Genomic DNA, 21,172 nt, shown 5'->3' with positions numbered 1-21,172 from the left:
CACAGACACATAGGAAAACCTGTTTAAAATGATCTTGTACATTTTATGAATAATTTTCCTAAGACGCGGCCAATTTTGATATTCCTAGTTACAATTCTGGATGCGATTTACAAGCAGCAAACTGGCGTCCTTTCTGTCTCTGCTGCCATTAGCTGGGCTGAGTGGTACATTAATAAACGACATAAGAATTAGTTTTTTAATTTCATTTATTTTATTTTTCTTAAGTCCTTTATTGCTTTATAACATAGAGGAGCTAATGTGATCTGTCAGGAGGGTTTTCCTGAGACTCAGACATGAGAAAAAAGAAAAAACACAGTGTCTCATTTACCCACAGTCACATGACAAAACGACACACACACATTTGGGTTAACAGTTTTAAAGGTTCAGATAGAGCTATGCCATGCTTTACATTATGTTTTATCATATGCTGCAAGCTGCACGACAATATAACAGTTCATAAACCTTTTACAGTTAACAGAAAAACAGATAATTCTGCTATTTTCGTAAAAAAAAGAAAAAAAGAAAAGAAGGAAAAAGAAAGAAACATTTGTGAAAATATCTGAGGAGAATCTGTACAAAGACTTTGGTTGAATATCTGCACCTGTATATACCTCTAGTGTACAATATACATATTTAGATAAGTCTAATTTAAATACTAATTTGACTAAAATGGATATCAGAAAATAGTTTGTATATCACACACACGCAGAGACTCCACATGCGTCTCTTCCCTTTCTATCAACAACACTTGAACATGTTTGTTGTAGCTTCATTAGCAGTTTTAAAACACAGACACACACCAAGCCAAGCTGAATGAAAGAATAACTACACATGGTTAAGATCACTTTGTATAAAATAGATTTTTTTTTTTAAATATTACAAAGATAAAATTTGAAATGGTTGGACATAGTGAAACCAGACAGTCCAGGCTCTGTTCCACATGTAAGAGTCCTCATTAAAAATAAACAAAAACAACTGGTCACAATATAACATGTTAATCTTAACAGGGATGATGTTATTACATTTGTTTGATATGCAGTTTATTTTTTAGTTAATTGAGCTGTATTTCTGTCTTTGAAATATGAACTGGTCCAAAAATCCTTGACCTAAAGTGACATCTTCAAGTCCTTTCGTGGTCAAGCACAATCCATAAATGAAGGACTTTTCATTCGCTGTCATAAATGAAAATAAAGCAGCACACTGAAGAATCTGGAAACAACTAATATGACAACTTGGTTTAGGAATAATTGGAAAGAGTTGATAAGTCTTGATTATCCTAAACCGATTACTGAAATTACAGTGGTAGCTTTAATAGTATAAGTGTTTTGAGTGTCTAACTTAAATTTGTTTGAAAAATAAAGTAACTCGAGCAAACACTGATTTAGTGAGATACTTTTTGCTTGTTTTGATTTTCGTTAAATTGCTTTTAAATCCTCCCATAGCTGCCAATTACTCCAAAACATCAAAACAACATTTGGAGGGCCTTTTTTTAAGGTGAGTTTTTAAACTGACAGTCATTTAATTTTTGCTGCCATAACTTTCAGTTTACGTTGACCTCTATTTTTTTTAAATCAGGTATATCACTTGAAGACAGAACTGCCCACCTTTATGTGGACAGTTTTTTTTTAAAGGATGTTTACTCTGGTTACATGCAAATAACTGAGTATAAAAAGTAGATTGATGCTCCTAGTTTTACACCCTTCTTAATGGCCAGCAGGGGGCGACCACACCACTTGGAAGAAGTCCTGTAAAAAGGTGTTCAGTTGTCCATGAACCAACATGGTTTCATCCATTTTTTATAAACAGTTCATGTATTACACAGTGAGTTTGAGGTTTACCTGTATTTTTAAAGCAAACTCATAATGAAAGAAGTTAATGTTAAAAGTACAATTTAACAGGATACAAAATAAATAGGTGATTTTCAATGTCTTAATTCATAAGAAACAAATGCTTAAAGGAGACTTGTAGATTCTTTCAGCGACTAACAGTACTTAGCAGAACTCTTTACACCGTCATAAAGATAAAACTTCATGTTACAATATTAGTGTATAACAAGTTTCATGATAATCTGCCTCACAGTGGGCTGAAAACACAACGCTGGTCCAACTTTAGTGTCTCTGTTTGGTTCATGTTCGATAAGACACGACAACACGAGCAATAAAAAGGTTAAAAAAAGGAATCTGTTTTTTCAAACGGATTCAGCTGTCTGTTAGAATCGAGCCGAGGAGTTTGTTGAGGAAAGGAGATTAAGTGCTGGTGTTTAAACTTTGCTTCCTCCTTTGTGTAGTTCATAGTGGAAGGGTGAAATGTCTCCGTCAGTCCTCCTCTGTCTCTTTCTCTGGTTCACTTCCTGAGCTTTGAGTAAAAAGTTTCTTTTAGCTAAAGTCCTCATTCCAGCATGGCGTCCAGTTGGTCGGCGAGGTCGTCGAACATGTTGCCAATGTCGTCCAGAATGGTCCCTGCTGACTTCACTGAGTTTGAAACACTAAAAAGAAAACAGACAAACAGTAGAAATTAGTATAAAGCATTTAGATCCAACCAAGAGGTGTCCCTTTAATGCTGAATTACTTTCTGTTGAGTCTACTTGCCTTTCCATGTTGTCCTCCCGGTTTAGTTTTTTCTCCACAGCCTTCAAAGCTGCCTCCAGAGACGTGCTGGTCTGATCTAGTCTCTGCTGAACCACTTCAGTCCCAGACTCTGGGACGTTACCTCGACCCATCATACACACTTGAGTCCTTCCAGCTTTCATGGAGGGACTCTGCGGGGCCTGAGGGGACGGCGCTCTGGGGATGTGGACTGGAGAAGATGGAGAGCTGAAGGCCACAGTTTGAACCCCGCTGACAGTCACAGAAGGAGACAAATGTCCAGCTGCTGAGGAAAAGAGCGGGTTAAATCCTGACCTGAATAAGTACAAAGTCAAATTAAACCAGTGCAGACTGACTCAAAACCAAGAAATCTGAACTCTAGACCAGCAGGACTCAGCTCAACACCCAAAGCCTTAAAGTTGATGGAATCACTTCCTAGATTGAGAATTTAACTTCTGGTTTTAAATGCAAAAATTAAACCAACGTGTTCATTCTTGTCTTCACATTAGCATCAAAACGACTCAGACACTGAAGGTCTTTTACCTTGTGTTGACAGCAGACTGTGGCGAACAGGTTTTGGAGCAACAGCAGGAGGTTTGGGAGAGAGGGGGCGTCTGATGGGGGATCCTGTAGCTGGACTGGCTGGCCTCATCAAACCAACCTCACTTATCCTTAGACTAGCTTCCTCCTGGCTCTTATGAGGAGACCGGCTGCGACTGGACTCCTCTGTTTCTGCTCCCACTCTACTCGGCGAACCCTCACCCTGCTCTTTGTCTTTGGGTTTGTGTCGACGTTTCACCGTGTCCGACTCCTTCAGGTTGAACTCTGGGACTTCGAGGTTCTTGGAGTCTTGTTTCTCAGGGGGCTCCAGCACAGCCTCGGCTCGTGGTGGCCCTGGAGCTTTGGGTCTCTGTTTAATGGTCAGGTTTCCCTCTTCAGCAAAAGGGATGCACTCACTAGAGCTGTTGTGGGGCGATGAAGACCGATCCAGTGCACCCCCTTTGGATTCTTCCTCCTCAGTGTCAGACTTCACTCCTCGATCTGGTTCAGTGCTCCTGGTCTGGGAGGGGATGCACTCACTCTGCACCCTCCTCCTGACACTCCCAGCCTCTCTTGGGTCCAGCCCTGCAGAGCTGAGGGAAGGAGAAGACGGGGCGTGCTGGACGAGGTCTGGTTTAGACCCTGAGAGGTCTTTTTTCTCCGTCTTTCCTTCCAGAGAGGCTGCGATGCTTCTGACGCTCACCGGACTGTCTGTCACACCTCCAACAGAGGAAGTCGTGCTGCTGTCGCTCAGCTCCCCGCTGGTTGTGCTGCTCACTGAGCTCAGTCTTTTCGGGGGTGGAGGAGGGGGACCTTTTTTGCGAGCGCGCACAGCAAAGGACTGGCTGCGCCCAACATTTCCATTCTTTTCCGGACTTGACTGTAGTCGAGCCAACTGGCTGCGTCCAGGTTTGCGAGTCAAAGTGGCGTAGGATGACAGGTTTCCAGAGCGGTACGCTGCCTCCTCGTCATCTTCATCAGGCTCACCATCTGACAGGGCATAGCGGGTCTTGCTCTGGTTGCGCTTCTTCGGTGGGGTCAGGGTCATGGTGTAGTCCACAGGCCTCTGAGAGGAGCTCAGGTCTGTGGAGCCACAGTGAGAATGCAGGTAGCTGAAACCTTTGAGGGCTGGAGAGCCGTGAGGGGAGGAACCGCACGATCCAGGCAGTTTGGGCTTGGCTGGGATTGCTGGGTACTTAAAAACAGTTGCCGTCCCTAAAGGCACCTGCTTTGGCAGCAGCTGCTGCAGAGGCCTCTGATCCCAGCCCTCAGGGTGGTTCCTCTCCTTGGCGGGGCTGCCATCGAGGCTCTCTTGAGACCAGCTGTGGGGGGTGATGGATGCCATAGGGGGCTCCTGGGAGCGCCCAGAGCCTCTAGATCTGGTATCGAGGCTCTCCTCGCTTTGGGACATTCCCACTGCGTTCTTTATGGCCAAACCTTCCTCGCAGCCTCCGTAGTGACTGGACATGGCGGTCTGCAGCTCAGAGCTCAGCTCGCTGTCCTGGAAGGTCTGCATCTTTGGGGTGTGAGGAGAAGAGCATTCCCCGGCTGAGTCAGGGGGCTCGATGGTGACCAGGTGAAGGGCTCCTGGACCTTTACGACGTAATGTTCCCTGTCCTGACTCAGCCTGCAGGATCGCTCTGTGGATGTCGCACAGCTTCTTCACCGCCAGCATCAACTTCTTCTGATGACCTGAAGGGAATAATCACACCAAAATAAACATCACTCGTAGTAAAAGTCATACTGAACACAAGACAAAGTGTTAGCATCATTACCCAGCTTGGTGATGCCTATCTCCTGCAGGTCCTCCCATGTGAGGTCTTTGACGATGCTGATGCAGTCGTAGCCGTTTTCAGATAGCTTTTTATGGTACTGCGGGAGGCCGATGGCACTGAGCCACTCACCCAGATCAGACTGTAAGAAAGACAGGATCACTCAGACAAACGATAACACAGAGTTAGGAGATTCATTCAGCAGTAAACAAACGTCAGTCTTACGGGGATGTACTCAGGAAGCCACTCAGGGATGTTCAGGTTGTTGATCTCAAGGGAGATTTTCTTGCGGTGGCCTGGTTTGGTGACTCCAATGGCTGTGAGATCCTGCACACACAACAAGATGACATGTTGGTAGTTCACAGTCAAGAAGGGAAACAACCAGAACCAGTAAATAAAACCATTCAGATAGTGGTGAGTGAACAGTGGGCGTTTCTTTACCTCTGGTGTCATCCTGCTGATGGTGGGAACATCATAACCAGCACTGATGAAGTTCCCAGTATACTGCTCCAGCTGGAACTCACTCAGCCACTGATAAATGGCCTCTGCATCCTGCAATGCAAAGTACGTTAGCGATGCAGTAAAAGTGAAAGAATTTTTTTTTAAAAAGCAGACAGAAAGAAATACAGGTTTGATCAGAACCTTTCCCTCGAGGAGCTGCTGAGGACGAACAAACTGCTGAGAGAAACTCTGCTCTGCAGGTCGCTGCACGGACACCGTCTGCCTCCGAGGAGTCCCACCTGTAGTGACGTCACAGCAGAGCTCAGCAGGTGACACGGCAAAGTGAAAACACATCTGACACTTTGAATTTAAAGACTTACTACAAAGGGAAGCTGTTTTACTGTTATGTTACCTCAAGGGAAAGAGATGAGTAATGTTGGGATAAAAATATGACATCTTGTAAAGGAAAATAAAAAATATTAACAAAAACTCCTTGAAAGGAAATGGATAAATAATGGACAGAACCTCACTTTAATGAAATGTGACCTGTGAAAAAGTATATCTTATACAAAGTATGCATGTAACTCTTTTTTATTCCATAAAAGTAATAGAAAAGGGACTAAAACTAACTGAGAGAGTAACATTTCCCTACATAAATTCAGTTTAATATTGTCATGTAGAAACAAGTGTTTTACGGAAGAACTGAAGTTAAAATTACTATAGCTAAGTAGTTATACTCTTTCATTACACACACACAAATACACTGCAGTTAATACAGAATTTAAAGTAGATCTTTGAAAGCCTAATACTAAGATAAAGCTGGATTACTGAGGACAGTACCTGCAGGATGATCGGGCTGTTTACTGGAGTCTGAGTGTCCACAGTCAACAGCAGAGGGAGCCGGCTGCACACAGAAAAAAGAAACTCAGGAGTCAGTGAGCTACATCAAACTAAAGAGCAGAGAAATAAAAAAAGAAAAAATGACACCAGTTTCAAAACATCAAATTCAACTTTTTTGGCAACAGAAAGCTTACTACTTTAATCTTACTGTTACTTTAATGTTATACTCCCTTTCAGCAGACTGTCTGCTACAATTTGGTGTTAGCTGCAGGTTTGTACGATAATTTGTTTCCTGACAGTGTTGAAAATGATGATGACCCAGTTCATATTTCATATTCTGGATCTTAGTATCCAGAATATTGCTAGGATCTTGATCCTACTTTAACATCTGTCAAAAATTATGGTGACCTTGTCTTTTATTGTTTTGCAAAGCAATCCGACCATTTATCATGGAGTTATACACACATATGGTGAAAACAGCCCTATCTCACAATGATAAAGAATCCTTTAAAAAAAAAAAAACCAGGATCCAGACGGTGATCCAGATCACCTCCAAAAGTTAATCACTTCTTCCTTATCCCTTTTTGAACATTTACTGAAAATTTCATCTACCTTGGCAGAGGTAACAACACAAAACAACATGATATACAGAAGTTAACCTGTTACAGTCAGCCAATCAGAAAGTGTTATGGACGGGACATTAAGTGAGATAAAACACACCAGCAGCAGAGTCAAAGTAGCTCACTGTTAATCTCTGGATCTTGTTTTCATCAGTCAAATATCAGACTTCATATTCAGCCTAATCAATCAATGCTGATTATCTGTAAAATACCCGGGCAGATTAAAACCTAAGTTATCTGTTCAAAATGTGATAAAGATCATTTCAGTCTGAGCGCCCGACTTCTTGATCTCTGAACTGATGCAGATAATAAAGTTAAAGTGTGCAGACTTGTTTTAAAAAAGAGGGTATAAATAAAAATCTACTTCCTCCAAAGTCTTGAACACACCATCTTTTGTGTACCCGATCACAAAGCATCTGTATTAATGTGCGGATGATCTGAGTACCTTGTTGTTATTGTCATGGTGTACAGGTGTGTGGTGTTGAATCCCGTTGGGTGCGTTGTTGCTCTCAGTGCTTTGTCCGCTCCCGGCACTCCGGGTGCTGCCAACACTTCCAGTGCTCCCAACGCTGTTCCTGTCTCCAGCTGCAAACGAAACAAACCAGGAAATAAATTTTAAATGATGACGAGGGAGGAGAGATGAGAGCGTCGACGTCAGGTTTCAGGAAGCAGCAGGTACTTTCACTAAACAACAACAAGCCTGCAGAGGCAAACGGCTGAGGGGCTGGTGGGTGTGGACGGTCGGCTGGATGCAGGTTTCTAGAACAAAAGCTGTGCTGTGGCAGTGCAGAAGAGCATCCATTAATGAAAGTCATGTAGCCGGCAGCATCGAGATTCAAGGACAGACAGAGTGAGTACAACATTCACTCCGTTTCTACGTTTCACTACCACAGTCTGAGACGTTTGAGACTCTCACTGCAGGCTAAGAAGGCTACCATAGTCTGACAGAAATGGCAAAAGCTTTGAAGCCAAGCAACTGAACTTGCACTTTAATAGGGCGTCCTGAATTAAAAACAGTTGAATTTAAAACAAGAACACACTCTCCAAAAGTAAATCCATCTAGTTTAAGATGTGGGATCAGTTCTAGCTGTAAAGTCTAACTGCATGAAAAAGATCGTTATCGTCTTTATGTTTTTTAAAACGACCGACGAGGTCCTGACAGTCAGACACTCTGAAGCAGACGACACAGTGAATCATTCAGTGATGGACACGACACACCGAGGTGAACATCAGTCAACCAATGTGAGACTCAAAAGATGATGAGACAAGACAACCCTAAAAATACAGCAGGGGGTTGATTCGCACTGCCTCAGTGATGGCACGAAGTAAAGATCGGCTCAGATAGGGTACACAGAAAATGTCATGAGGTCAAGAGAAGAGCTATGAGGTGAAGAAAGATGGCATCAGGTATAGAGATAGGGCATGAGGTTAAAAAAATGTCATGAGGTCAAGGGATATAGCATAAGATAATTAGGGGGACATAAGGTGTAGAGATAGGGCATGAGGTCAAGAAATATAGTATGAGGTAATTAAGAGTGGCATGAGGCAAAGAAAAGAGCTATGAGGTACAAAGATGGGACATGAGGTAAAAAATGGCTGACGAGGTCGAGAAATATGGCAAAAGGTCACTGATTATGACATGAGGTACAGAGATAGGTAAAAAAAATGGCATGAGGTCAAGAAATTTAGCAAAAGGTAATTAAGGGTGGCATGAGGTAAAGAAAAATGGCATAAGGTAAAAAAATGGCATGAGGTCAAAAGGTATAGCATAAGGTAATTAAAAGTGGTATGAGGCAAAGAAAGGAGCTATGAGGTACAGAGATGGGACATGAGCTAAAAAAATGACATGAGGTCAAGAAATAAAGCATAAGGTTATTAAAGGTTGCATGAGGTCAAGAAAAATGGCATGAGGTAATGAAATGACACAAGGTCAAGAAATATAACATAAGGTTATAAAGCGTGGCATGAGGTTAAAAAAATGGCTTGAGGCATAGAGATAGGGCATGAGGTAAAAAAAAATGGTATGAGGTCAAGAAATATAGCATAAGGTAATTAAGGGTGGCATGAGGTAAAGAAAGAGCTATGAGGTTTAGAGACAGGTCATGAGGTAAAGAAAAAATAGCATAAGGTTAAGGAGGATAGCATGAGTTAACTGAAGGTGGCATGAGGTTAAGCAAAATAGCTTGAGGTAATGAGAGGCAGTATGAGATGAAATGTGAGTAAGTATATCAGGTTTAATTTGTCTACATGACGGCATGAGATAATATGAGATAACATGAAATGGCATGAGGTAGGGGATTTAATAAGGATGTGTGAAAAAGTTCAAGGTTGCATGATGTGAGTTGTGACATGAGCAAATGGGAAGCAACATGAGGTCAGGTGACAAAGCCGTCTCATTTCATGGGCCACATCGTGCATCTCGGTGTGTCGGGTCCGTGTACGGAGCGTTGAGCCGGGCAGCGAGGCAGCTTCAGAACAGCCAGGGGGGTGAAGCTGATGTTCGGGGGCTCTTACCATGACACGAGTCCCTGAGAACCCAGATGTCCTCGAAGGGAAAATCAGATTGAGACAGGCGGCTGGGACACAAACCTATCAGACACAGAGACTCTGATGGACTGGGTTCTGTCAGGGGGGCTGACTCAGGGGGGTAAGGCTTGTTGGAGGACACAGATAAGAAAGCAAAGGCTTCTACAAAGATTTAAAAAAGGAAATGTAGGAGCTAATCTGAGACCCTTAAGGTGGACAGAGAAAAACCATCATGCACATTAGTGACGCTCCTTCCTGCTGGATCAGGGTTAGAGTTAGAGACAAACCTGTGCAGGTGAGCAGTCAGTGAGATGAAAAAGAGTGTGTGTACCTGCGTTGGTAGTGAGGCCATTGGCTAGCGGCAGCACCACGTGGGTGGGGGGTGCATACAGAGTGTAGGAGTCGTCAGTCTGAGGGGCGGAGCTGAGGCTGGAGGAGAGGGGGGCTCTGGAGTGCAGCTGCTGGCGCTGGGTGGGCAGAGAGGCGTGCCGGGACAGGGTGCCCCCTACAGGGCGAGATGGGGAGGACAAGGAGGGGTGGGAGGAGGAGGGGGAGGTTATCAAGCTGATGGTTAGAGGTGGAGGTCAGTCATTATTTGGTATGATGGAGCGATGGATGCAGGAGGGAGGAGAGAGGAGGTGGAAGCATGGGATGGCTCTGGAAGCAGGTGGATTAGTTTCTGAGGGGGGTTCAAATCTAAACCATGTCCTGCATGAGGAGGTGCTGCTGCGTAAAACTGAGATGAACTGTAGTGGAACTAAAGATCGGGTGATTTGTTGACAAAGAGTGCTGAGGAACTGGATGTTTTCATGGAGTCTGAGTTTAGATGACCGATGTTTGCAGGACTGACCGTTTCGTCTGCTGATGACTTCAACGATGGCTGGAGAGAAGAAGCCGACCCGGTCTGTCCCTCTCTGGGTGTCATGGATGTGGCCTTTCCAGCGTCCATCCACGTGCTGCTCCAGCACCTGTTAAAGACAAGAGAGCTCATATAATCAGGCTAAAATCAACCTTCTGATTTTTTTTATCAGGTCTGAGCACAAAGGAAAAATACTGTGGTTTGATTTTGTAATCATCCAGACTTTGATGCAAGTCCTTACATGAGCAACACCTGTATCATATCGTCCAGGTTTACTCACCAGTCTGTTTCACTGTGAGAAACAGACTGAGGATTTACAGAAGAGAGAAGGTTGTGCTTAAATAAACCCAAGAATATCAGTCTTAGATTAATAATTTATAATATATAACATTTTAAATGTGCAAAGACGTAGGAGAGTCGGGGAAGATTATTTTATAATGTTCTGACTGACTGTACTCCATCATCCCTCCAGAGACAGCAGGGAGTTAAAAAGACTTACAGAGATGCAATTCTTACATGTGAACAGAGCAGACGTGACACAAAGACGAGTTATTTGATCCTGAAGTCTGACGTAACTCTGCAGAACTTTCAGGTTTGTCAGTGAAGTGTATAAACTACAGTTTGAGTCCCTCACAAGATGAGTGATGGAGTGACAGCTGCTTCCATCAAAGAGCTTTCAACAAGCTCAGAGTGTTTCTTAGACAGAAATTATGCTTTGTGCTACAAGAGAAGCGCTAAAGGGACGTGTGTGTATGTGTGAGTGTGTAAAGCCCTCACAGTGTGTATTTGCATGAGTGTGTAGGACTTGTCTCCACCTGTTCTGAAAGACGTTCACTTGCTCAGACACTAAAGGTTTGTCACAGTTGGCGTCAGAAGGTGGAGTTCAAACAGCTGACAGGAAACATTTATCGGATTGTTTCTCTCACTGAAATATGAAATCAGCCTGAAATATGTGGAGGAACTTTCAACAAGTGTTAGAAACTTCTGCTCATGATCCATCAGGGTTTTGTTGCTTGGAAAACGTACATTAGAAAATGATCTTTATCAATTTAGGAGCGTCTATTTGTAGAGTGTGTGAGTGCCCCAAAGGTCTCACCGTGATGACGTCTCCGGCCCGGATGTTGAGAGCAGTGGGATCGTGCAGGTTCCAGTAATCCTTCAGTGCTCGGACCTGCAGGATCCCTGTAGCATCTGTTGAAGAAATATCCAGGGAGAGCGGTCAGACACGACTTATAAAGAAAATTTTGGAAACATTTTAATCAAAACTTCTTGATAAAAACCCAAACAAATAGCTGCATGTATAATCTTGCTCGACTACCCCGTTGTAAACAAGCACAGATGAAAAAAGTTATCTCTTAGCATGTCGCTGTTTTTTAGTATGTCGATGTAGTAAATAGAAATAAAGTTTTGTGCATGGTGTGTCACTCAACCAGCACAGCTTTGTGGACGTTAACCTTCAAGGAGGACTGAGGGCTACCAGTGCTAGCTCTGCTAACTTTAGCCACCCTCAGTACAGCAGTTTGACTTTCTTATCCTGTACTTTCTAACAGTCTGTCATTCTGAAATTAAATTCATGCTAAAATGACTCTGAAATCAGTCGCTATAAAACAATGGTCCCCAAACTATGGCCTGGGGGGCTGGATACAGCCCACCTCTACATTTTGCCCGGCCCCCCTGAACAATACCAGAGGCGCATTTTGATTTTTTTAATTTATTTTTTTCAGTCTGGCCATGTGATCGAGACTTACACATGCATAGAACGTAACTCTCTATTCCACCCTTTTGTGCCTTATCTGAAACCCCTCCCTTTAAAAAAAGGATTCTGTTATACAACCATACTGGTAGTAAAATGTATTGAGCTGGTAGGTGTTGTATCACTTAGTTTGGTTTCTTAGCCTGCTTGATTTCTGGTTTTCACATTGAAGTTAATGAGAGAGAGCTGCAAACAGTGGTGTCTACAAGAAAGTTAATATTTCATGGGTTTTTTTTATTGTGAAAAACCTGAAAAGGGTTATTTAGTGTTATAAATTTCATAAATAATGTTATATATTTCATTAAAACTGTTATTATTTATTTTCTGATTTTTTTTTCTCTGTCAAGATCCCAGAAAGGGTTATCAATATTTGGTTATGTGTGGCCTTCTGGGAAACGATAAATATTTACGTTTGGACACCTCTGCGATCGTCACACTTTGTTTTACAAACTGACCCTGGCCCCCCATCAGGGAAGGGAAAAGTTGTTTGGCCCAGACGGGAAAAAGTTTGGGGACCCCTGCTTTAAAACATCAGGTTGCTAAATGAGCTACAGAATGAGTTTCAAACAGAAATCCTAACACCAGTCAGTCGTGGGAGTCGATGGAGTGTTGTCGATATTACTGTGATTTATCCCCCTCACAGGATCAACAGACATGTTCAGCCGCAAACACAACACATCAATAATTAATGTGTGTTCAGTCATGTATCTGTGCAGCCGTAAACATGATGGGAAAGTCTCTCCATCCATGTTTAAATCACTTCTTCAACACAACCGCTCATTATTCCTTCAGCCTGTTCCCACAGGAACTTCAAAAGCCTGCAGGATTACAGAGCAGAGAGCACACACTCACACACACACTCACACACACACTCACACACACACTCACAGAGTATATACAGTTCTGTTAAATTTGAGGCTGAATGTGAGCAGTCTGCTCTTTGAAGCTGTGAGAGCTGACTGATAAAGAGTTTGACGTTACGTAACCCCAAAATTTAAACACAGCTGCTGTTTGAATTATGTCAGGTGAAGCTCAGAGACCCAGATACAGACAGAGGAGGAGACGGGAGAAGGTGTGACGAAAAGAAGAGGAGGAGAAAGAGGGAACTTTAGTGGAAGTTTTAAGTACGAGGCAGAAAAAGTGTTGTAGGAACTGAAAGTGTAACAAGAACCTAAAATAAAGGTAGAAACTTCCTCAAACTGATTAGCAGCTTCACTTTAGTCACCGTCATCCAGCACTGACCTCGCAGCAGCTGCTTGATGTCTCTGCTGGCGTGCGATGTGGTGAACTGGTTGACGATATCCAGCGCCGTCTGGTTGTACGTGTTTCGGATGTTGACGTCCACCCCGGCCTGCAGGGACGACACAAAGGGCGATTAGAGTTCCTGTCTTCAGACCAGATTTTTGTTCTTTAACTAATCTTATCTCTTTGATGTAGTCTGGAAATATGCAGTTTGCCCTCCGGGGTTTGGTTTAGGCTTGATCTGATCTTACGTCAGTGTTGAACTGCGAGGGGAAGTGTAGCTGCAGGGGGACTGAAAGATGAATGGAAGTGAAGTCACTGCGGGTTAAACAGAGCAGCTCTGCCAAAGACTCTGATTGGACAAAAGTGAATCATGAAGAACATTTTCAAAGAAATGTAACGCTGCTCTTTATCCATTTTTAAAACGATCCTGCAAACATTTCCTGCGGTGATGCCCTCAGAAGCCTGTCATGGAGGAAGTCCAACAGAGCGTGCAAGGTAATGAAACGATGTCATAAGTGAAGAAATATTAAAAATCAGAGTGTTCTCTCATTAAACTTTGACACTCGAAATGTTCTGGGGCAAAAGCTTCTTTAAAAGTTAAACTACTACTTTTTATTTTTCAGATTTCTTTTTCGTTTGAAAAGAAAAACGATCTAGCTCTTCTCAGGTGAACTTACATCCAGCAGCAGCCGCACCACCTCCGTTTTCCCGTACAGCGAGGCTTCATGCAGAGCAGTTCCAGACTTTGTGGTCTTGTTGATGTCGATGCCGGCCTTTAGAAGAAGCCTGACAGAAAACACAGGTATAAAAAATCCAGCTTTAAGTTGCAGAGCTTATTATGAATAATGATTCAACAAAGGAAGAAAGATTCCAACATTTCAGAGATGGCTTGTCTGAGGGCGGGTACACACAACAGGATAATCTGGCTGATTTTTGTCCCGATCTCCCTTATGATCAAAGCCAGTAAAGGCCTGATTGTCTGATGACATCATGTGTGATTTTCCTGTGGTGTGGGGTGTGTTAAGGGTGATTTCTTCTGGTCCGAGCCGCTTGGAAGGCCTCAGATTCAGTGAAAGTAGATAATGAACATGTTTAATATTTGAGACTAAAAATCCTGTAGTGTGTAAGGCGACCCACGAGGAGCCCAGCAGGTACAGAATGTAATGCTGTAATGTAGTGATAGACCGATTATCGTCCGGGCCGATTAGTGGGGCGGATATTTGGCATTTTGGGGTATATCGGCAGATATGAAGCCCATTCAAAACTGTGTTGTTTTGACTCAGATGCTTCTCTGCACAGAGTTTCTTCCTGTCTACACTACGGAAGCCCTAAATGGTCATTTAAAAAAATATAAAAAAATTAATTTAGCTGCATTGCATGCCTGTAAAAGGCAGCACAAACTCAATTCTGTCCAGTTTTATTGCAGTTATATTGAATCTTTGAAAACTTTATTTACTATAGAAAACATTAACTATTTATTTTTTTTAAGTTTTCATTTAACTTTATAAAACATGCTGCTAAGCCTGGGACCTGTTTAATAAACTCATGTTTAAAGGTATTTGTTCAAAATTTTGACACCAATATTTTCACTTTGACTGCAAATTAATATCGGCTTCAAATATCGGTTTGGCCTCCTTTCCTACAAATAATCAGTCTCCGCATCGGCCCGGATAAATCTGTATTGGTCTATCTCTACTGTAATGTAATGCTGTACCTGGAGCAAAGCCAATCAAGACGTGAGCTGACTCAGCTGACAGACAGAAGAGGAGGAATCTGTAATACTTGAAACAACTTTACACACCAACAACTCACATTGTTATTCATACAGCACACATCCCCGTCGTCTCCACAACCTTTTTCATAATCCGTTTTCTTTTGTGTGTTTTTTCGAACATCTAGAGTCCGAAAACAAACATCCTTTCTTTTTCCTGTGCGTCCGTCATGTTTGTTTACACCAAAGTCACGTTTTGCTACACAAGATTTGGAATATTGAGCGTGAAGAAGCTGAAGCTCTACTGAAGAATCTGTTACTGTGTATCTTACACAGTAAGATCAGGAGAGAGAAATCTTGTGCGATCTGTCTTTTGTTATTATGAAGTGTGTGGTCTCTAAATGTGTGAAGTTTTGGAGAATCCTGTAATGTGTGCCAACCTTTAGACATCCCAGGGTCCACCTAACCTCAGCTGATTTCTGTAAAATTTGTAAATTTTGCCAAAAAAGTGGTAAAAAAACTATCAGAGAGAAAAAAGGTGAGAAATTTTGGAGTAAATAAGAACTTTCTTGCACTGATCTTGCTCTTAGCTCAGATTTTCATGTGTTAAAGTGTTACTGGGTGATTCAGTAAAGCAGCTCTGCCTCATTTGCATGTCTCTACTCTTTGAAATCAGCCTCAGACAAACCATCACCCAGCAGGTTCATGAAGAAATGTAAAATGCTGACTGGCTTCCAAACACACACACACACACACACACACACACACACACACACAATGATGCACACTCTTACACACAGATGTAACGTGGATAAGTGGGTCACAGGGATGCTGTGGTATCTTCAGCGCTCTGCAGGGTATTTGAGGCATGAATAAGAGACCAGCTCACACAGCTAGAGTCCTGGATCCCACATCCCCATCACTCAAACGTGTTGGCTCGATGGTAAACAACCACATGCACACAAGCCCCGCCCACTCCTCTTACTTTATGATATCTTTGTGTCCGTTGCGTGCAGCGAGGTGCAGCGGCGTGGTGAAAGCGGAGTCCGTTGGCTCCTTCCTCTCTCCCTCCAACAGCGCCACCACCATGTTACTGCTCAGCAGCAGCTGGGCCACCTGAGAATGAGGAGACGAGGAGGGGGAGGAAATGATTAACTAAATGATAGAAAAGTACAGCCAGCAGTCTGAAGACACACCAGGGAGGAACAGAGAGCGCCAGAGAGCACAGGTGAGGATGAGCTAACACCTCAGAGACCAGAACACCAGAAGAGATCCAGATGTTGGCAGCAGACTGGATGGGAAACAGACGGGAGTTAGAATAACTGAGAGCGGATCTGACGGCTCGTTAACTGATTTTCTCATACGTCTGTCATCACAGTAAGAAGTTCTTTGACCGAAGTGAGGTTAGGTTTGTGAAATACTGAAATACTGAAGAGAAAAACTATGTTTTTTTAACATTTTATGCTCAACTTTCTAACTTCAGTGAAGTTCTGGTTTGTTCTGTCAGTCAGATGTTTGGAGGAGGAGTTGACACAGAGGAGAGCTGAATGGAAACACAGCAGCTGCTGCCGACACACCCGGACATCACTGAGTGGCAACTGACACACACACACATACACACACACACACACACACACACACACACACACACACACACACACACACACACACACACACACACACACACACACACACACACTTTCTCTAAAGATATCTCAGTGAAGTTTGAATCAGCTGTGGAGGATCAGGCTTCACTTTCATGTCTCATTTAACAAACTAACAGGTCAAAACAAAGACGAAATGTTTCACTCTATTAAATCAAACAGATTCAGAGACTACTAATGGAAAAAAGGACTTCCTTTAGGACTTAAACTATTATATGCTTTACTTACTTAATTCTAAAAAAATAAAAAATATATCGCTTTTTTCTATTGTTATTTTCTTTGCTTACTTTACGTAACCATTTTTTAATATTTTTCCTTTTTTAGGTTAATATTTATATCTGTACTTTATAGACATTTACATAAAGTTATGTTACATAAAGTTATGTAAATAAGAAACAATTTCAACCTTTCATCCTGCATCTCAGGTTCTGTATCTGACTCTTTTTATTCAATTTTTAGTTTTTATTGAAAAAAAAAAAAGAATTTGAAGAAAAAAAAAATCTTGTGAAATTTTTCAACTTTCCTTTAAATCTATATAAGTTAAAACCTGAGCAAGGGTAGCATCTTAAGAGGACAAAAAAAGTTCTTTATACTTAAAAGAATTCAGCTTTTTATCTAATACACAATCCTTGATTTAAACTTTTTTTTGTTACACTTCTCGAAAAAAATCAATAACAAAACTTTTTTAGAGCTTTATTAAAATTTCACATAAAATAAAAGTGAAGCTGCCCAGCTGTTATACACATTTTTGCAGCTTTACTAACCATTTAGTCTGCCTGTAGCTTTAGTAAACTCTCTGCACATTTGTTCTGATCAGAAAAAAAAACTCATTTTAAAACTTCAGACAAGTTTAGGAGCAGGAACGTTTCAACAGGATTAAAATTTTGACGGTGTTCTTGAAAAATCTAAAAAAAACCACAAACACAAAGGCAGGATTTTAGTTTCTGAGGCTCATACAGTAATCTGTGTTCTGTGCATCATAATGTTGAAATATGTCTGGGCAAAGAGAGAAATCGTGTTCCAACAAGCTGATTTTTCTTTTTTTCTTCTTTGTGTAGCAGAGAGTGAGAGGGATCAACACGAAGACAAAGACACAAAGATATCAGCCGTGTTTACAGAGGGAGAAAAGTAACTGTGGCAACGCAATCTAACCTGAGTGTGTGTGTGTGTGTGTGTGTGTGTGTGTGTGTGTGTGTGTGTGTGTGTGTGTGTGTGTGTGTGTGTGTGTGTTTGTCCAGCTGTGACGGTGTGTTCTCAATCCATCACTCTCAAACTGAAGCAGGATTTTGCTTTGACTTGTGTTCAGTCCCTGTGGACATAAACTCTCACCTCGACCCCGAAACGCTCCATAGGTTGAACGTTTGAAGACTGACTTTGTTTTCATCTCCCTGTTGGTGCCTACATTTGGATTTTTACATTATATAAAGCAAATCTTCACATTCTTCATATCTTTGTTAGCACTAAAGTGCCTAAAAATTTCAACACACAACAGCTGACAAACTACATTGCCACCTTGTGTTTTGGGGGTGTAACTGCAGAGCAACCTGGACGCTTTTGTTGAAGTTAAAATACACACAGCTTAGGTTGAAAATAAGAAGTGATCCTCACCTGGACTCTCCCAAACTCACAGGCCAGATCCAGAGGAGTCTTCTTGGCCTTGTTGACTAGACACGGGTTTGACTGATGCTGCAGCAACATCTCAGACTGACACAAACACACACAGACAGACACACACACGTCATGACTCCATGGTAAACACAATCAGTGCAGACTTTCCACAGATTGAAAACTCCTGCTGAGGTGTCGTCATCGTCTCGCTCTCTGAGGTTTTGAGTGTTTTGTTGGGGCTGAAATTTGTGGAACGTCTCACTATCTTTCGGTCCATCAGATGATGTAATCTGGGACACACTCGGGACTCACACAGGCTGTATAAACAAAGACGGTCGTCGTGTTATTATCGCGGCTCAGCAGGGACCCTGGGGGAGGGATTACAGAGATGAAGGAGGTGATTTCAGTTTGATCCCAACGAAAAAACTCAAAACCTTTTAATGCTAATCTGGAGCTATGAAAATGTCTATTATCCCGGAGTGTTTACAAAAGCAAGGAGTGTGTTTAGACTTTTATTTTGAAAGCTCAAATCAAGAAGACAAATCTGTAACTTGTGCTTGAGCAGAATGAGTGTTTTACTTTTACTCCTGAGCTGATTAAATAAGAAATCCCATATCTTTTATCCCCAGTAGTTTTTTGAGATTGCTCATATACTTCACACTTTGAATTAAAAAAGAGCAGCTCACAGTCAAAACAAAGCCTCAGTCAGATGTAAACAAAAGATATTCTCAGATAAATCGGACTAAACTGTCTGAAAGTGTTTCTCAGCAGGGGTCAAAGATAAAAACAGATAATTTGGTTCACCTACATTCATCCTAATCTCGACCTGACACACAACAGAAGGGTGTTTGTGTGTGTGTGTGTGTGTGTGTGTGTGCGTGTGTGTGTGTGTGTGTGTGTGTGTGTGTGTGTGTGTGTGTGTGTGATTACAGCAGGAGCCACCCTCAAATCTGTCCTCAGGATTAATAGAAATTAAAATAAAAAACTCTGCAGTGTTCATTTCATCCGATCAAACATCGCTCACATCTGCTCGGCTGAGACACACAACAACACAAACAAGGTCACTAATTACACCTCCTCTTCATCACTATCATCATCATCATCATCATCATCGCTGTATAAATCCCTTCAAATCCAGACATGATTAACCCTCGAGAGCTCTTGTTGCAGTCGAAGAAGGAAGACCACACAGTGAAAAAAATCTAATCTTTTGTTTGTTTGAAAGCAGAATTGAAAATTAAAGATTTGACCTTCAGCCCGCTAATCTCATCCCAAACAAAACACAGAAACATGAATTATCTTCAAGCACCCTGACGAAGCATAAGAGCCACTTTATGGAAGGACCAAAAATTAGACTTTTGGGAGTTAAGTTGTAAGTTCAAGTGGCATAAAATAATAAGAAAAAGTAGGGATGCACGATATTATAGGCACAATATCGCTATCGGCTGATAAAAGTTTAAAAACATGTTTATCGGTATCGACAGATATGAACATTTCTGCCGATAAGCACAGCCGATAAGGTGCTATACAGTTAGGATTATTATTATTTTCCATCTGAAAAATAAGCTCCTTAAATAAAATGTAGCACTTCATTTATTTGCACTGCAGAGCTCTGTGTCTGTCACCAGGTTGTTACAGTAGCTCTGAAATAATCAAATGCAACTTGGTTATGTTTAAAAATGCATTGTACATTTAAAGTTCATGTGATCTAATGAAATTATTTTTCTGTATTTCAATACTGAATGTCTTGAGTTTGGAAAAAATAATACATTTCTTATTTATGGTAAAATCAAATGTTTTTGACTTGTTTTATGTGTGTTTCTTAAACAAATAAGAAAGTCACAATAAGAGTAACATAAATTCCAGTACAGGATAGACTTAGCTTTCTTTACAGTGAAAAAAACAAACAAATTTGTGATTATCGTCATCGGTATCGGCCAAAAGGGGTTTCGATATATCGACATATCGGATATCGGCAAAAATCCAATATCGTGCATCCCTAAGAAAAAGTTCTTAATAGTTCTCAATTTTGAGGCACTGACTCCACGTTGTATCTGGATTTCAAAGTTGCAGGAGTTTTTTTAAATCAACATTTTACGCCAGGTCAAAACTTCTTTAGAGTTGAAGTTGCTAAAGAATATAAAATGTTAAAATATTCGATAAAGTGAAAGTGTGAACTGACCACTTGGAAGTGTCCGTACTGAGCTGCCAGGTGTAGAGGAATGTGTCCGTCCAGAGAGACGCCGTTCACTGAAGCTCCGGCGCGGAGCAGCATCAGGACCGACTCCGCTTTCCCCTGCCAGGCGGCGTAATGCAGCGGGCGCATCCCTGCATGCATCAAGCACAAACATCACAACTTTAACACACTGAAATCTGAGGAGTTTTACCTCAGTTAGATATGTGGCGCTATAAAAAGTGTGTGTGTTTGACTAACCGTTGCTGTCCTTGACGTCGACGGTGGCCTGAGCCTCGAGCAGAGCAGACAGTAGCTCTGTGGTCCCTGTGAGAGCGGCGTGATGCAGAGCTGAGAACCTGAGACAGACAGAGACACAGAGCGTCATTTAAAGTCAAACTTAAAGAGTTTATGAAGAGACAGGTTACACCACAAACACTTCAAGTCCCCACATCACAACATAAACAAGACTGTGTGTGTCATAAAGTCCTCACAAGACCCTATAAACCAGATCATTAGACTTCAAACACACAGTTTATGAGACAAACTGATAAACTTCTTCATCATCTTCTTTTTTCCTCTCTTTACTTCTCACTTATCTTCTTTCCTCATCTCCTACACATCTTTCCTTCCTTTTTCTCCTCCAGTTCCTCCTCTTTCTGACCCATCTCTCCTTTATTCCTCAGTTCTTTGCTGCTCTTTCCTTCCTTTGTTCTCTTTTTTAACCTTTCCTTTTCTTTCTTTGCAAACTCTTTCATCCTGACCTCTTTCTCCAACCTTCTCCTCTTCTCCATTACCCTCATCTCGTCCTTCTTCTCCACTTTCCTACTCTTAT

At 41.9% G+C, this 21,172-nt stretch overlaps 1 protein-coding gene across 4 annotated transcripts in view; it reads right to left on the bottom strand.

Annotated features, from left to right (window-relative positions):
- Positions 1-188: 188 nt before the first annotated feature.
- Positions 189-21,172, bottom strand: part of LOC141809634 (CASK interacting protein 2) — a 55,951-nt gene continuing 34,967 nt past the window's right edge. The window contains exons 4-22 of one of the 4 annotated variants that reach the window (XM_074696744.1): positions 20,599-20,696; positions 20,347-20,492; positions 18,165-18,260; positions 15,878-16,008; positions 13,859-13,967; positions 13,179-13,287; positions 11,280-11,374; positions 10,175-10,292; positions 9,656-9,829; positions 9,313-9,387; positions 7,244-7,383; positions 6,179-6,242; positions 5,540-5,637; positions 5,339-5,449; positions 5,123-5,224; positions 4,901-5,039; positions 3,129-4,817; positions 2,589-2,871; positions 189-2,485 (exon numbers count right to left, since the gene is read on the bottom strand). In XM_074696744.1, coding sequence (XP_074552845.1) covers positions 2,389-2,485; positions 2,589-2,871; positions 3,129-4,817; positions 4,901-5,039; positions 5,123-5,224; positions 5,339-5,449; positions 5,540-5,637; positions 6,179-6,242; positions 7,244-7,383; positions 9,313-9,387; positions 9,656-9,829; positions 10,175-10,292; positions 11,280-11,374; positions 13,179-13,287; positions 13,859-13,967; positions 15,878-16,008; positions 18,165-18,260; positions 20,347-20,492; positions 20,599-20,696 — 3,874 coding nt within the window. In that variant the 3' untranslated portion in view covers positions 189-2,388. The remainder of the gene's footprint in view (positions 2,486-2,588; positions 2,872-3,128; positions 4,818-4,900; positions 5,040-5,122; positions 5,225-5,338; positions 5,450-5,539; positions 5,638-6,178; positions 6,243-7,243; positions 7,384-9,312; positions 9,388-9,655; positions 9,830-10,174; positions 10,293-11,279; positions 11,375-13,178; positions 13,288-13,858; positions 13,968-15,877; positions 16,009-18,164; positions 18,261-20,346; positions 20,493-20,598; positions 20,697-21,172) is intronic. The other 3 variants (XM_074696745.1, XM_074696746.1, XM_074696747.1) reach the window with 3 other exon arrangements.

This window comes from Halichoeres trimaculatus, unplaced genomic scaffold (assembly GCF_033239565.1).
Source record: "Halichoeres trimaculatus isolate MK-OKI-2021-1 unplaced genomic scaffold, fHalTri1.1 fHalTri1_scaffold_20, whole genome shotgun sequence".
Classification (NCBI taxonomy): domain Eukaryota; kingdom Metazoa; phylum Chordata; class Actinopteri; order Labriformes; family Labridae; genus Halichoeres; species Halichoeres trimaculatus.
This window is presented reverse-complemented; position numbering and strand designations above follow the sequence as displayed.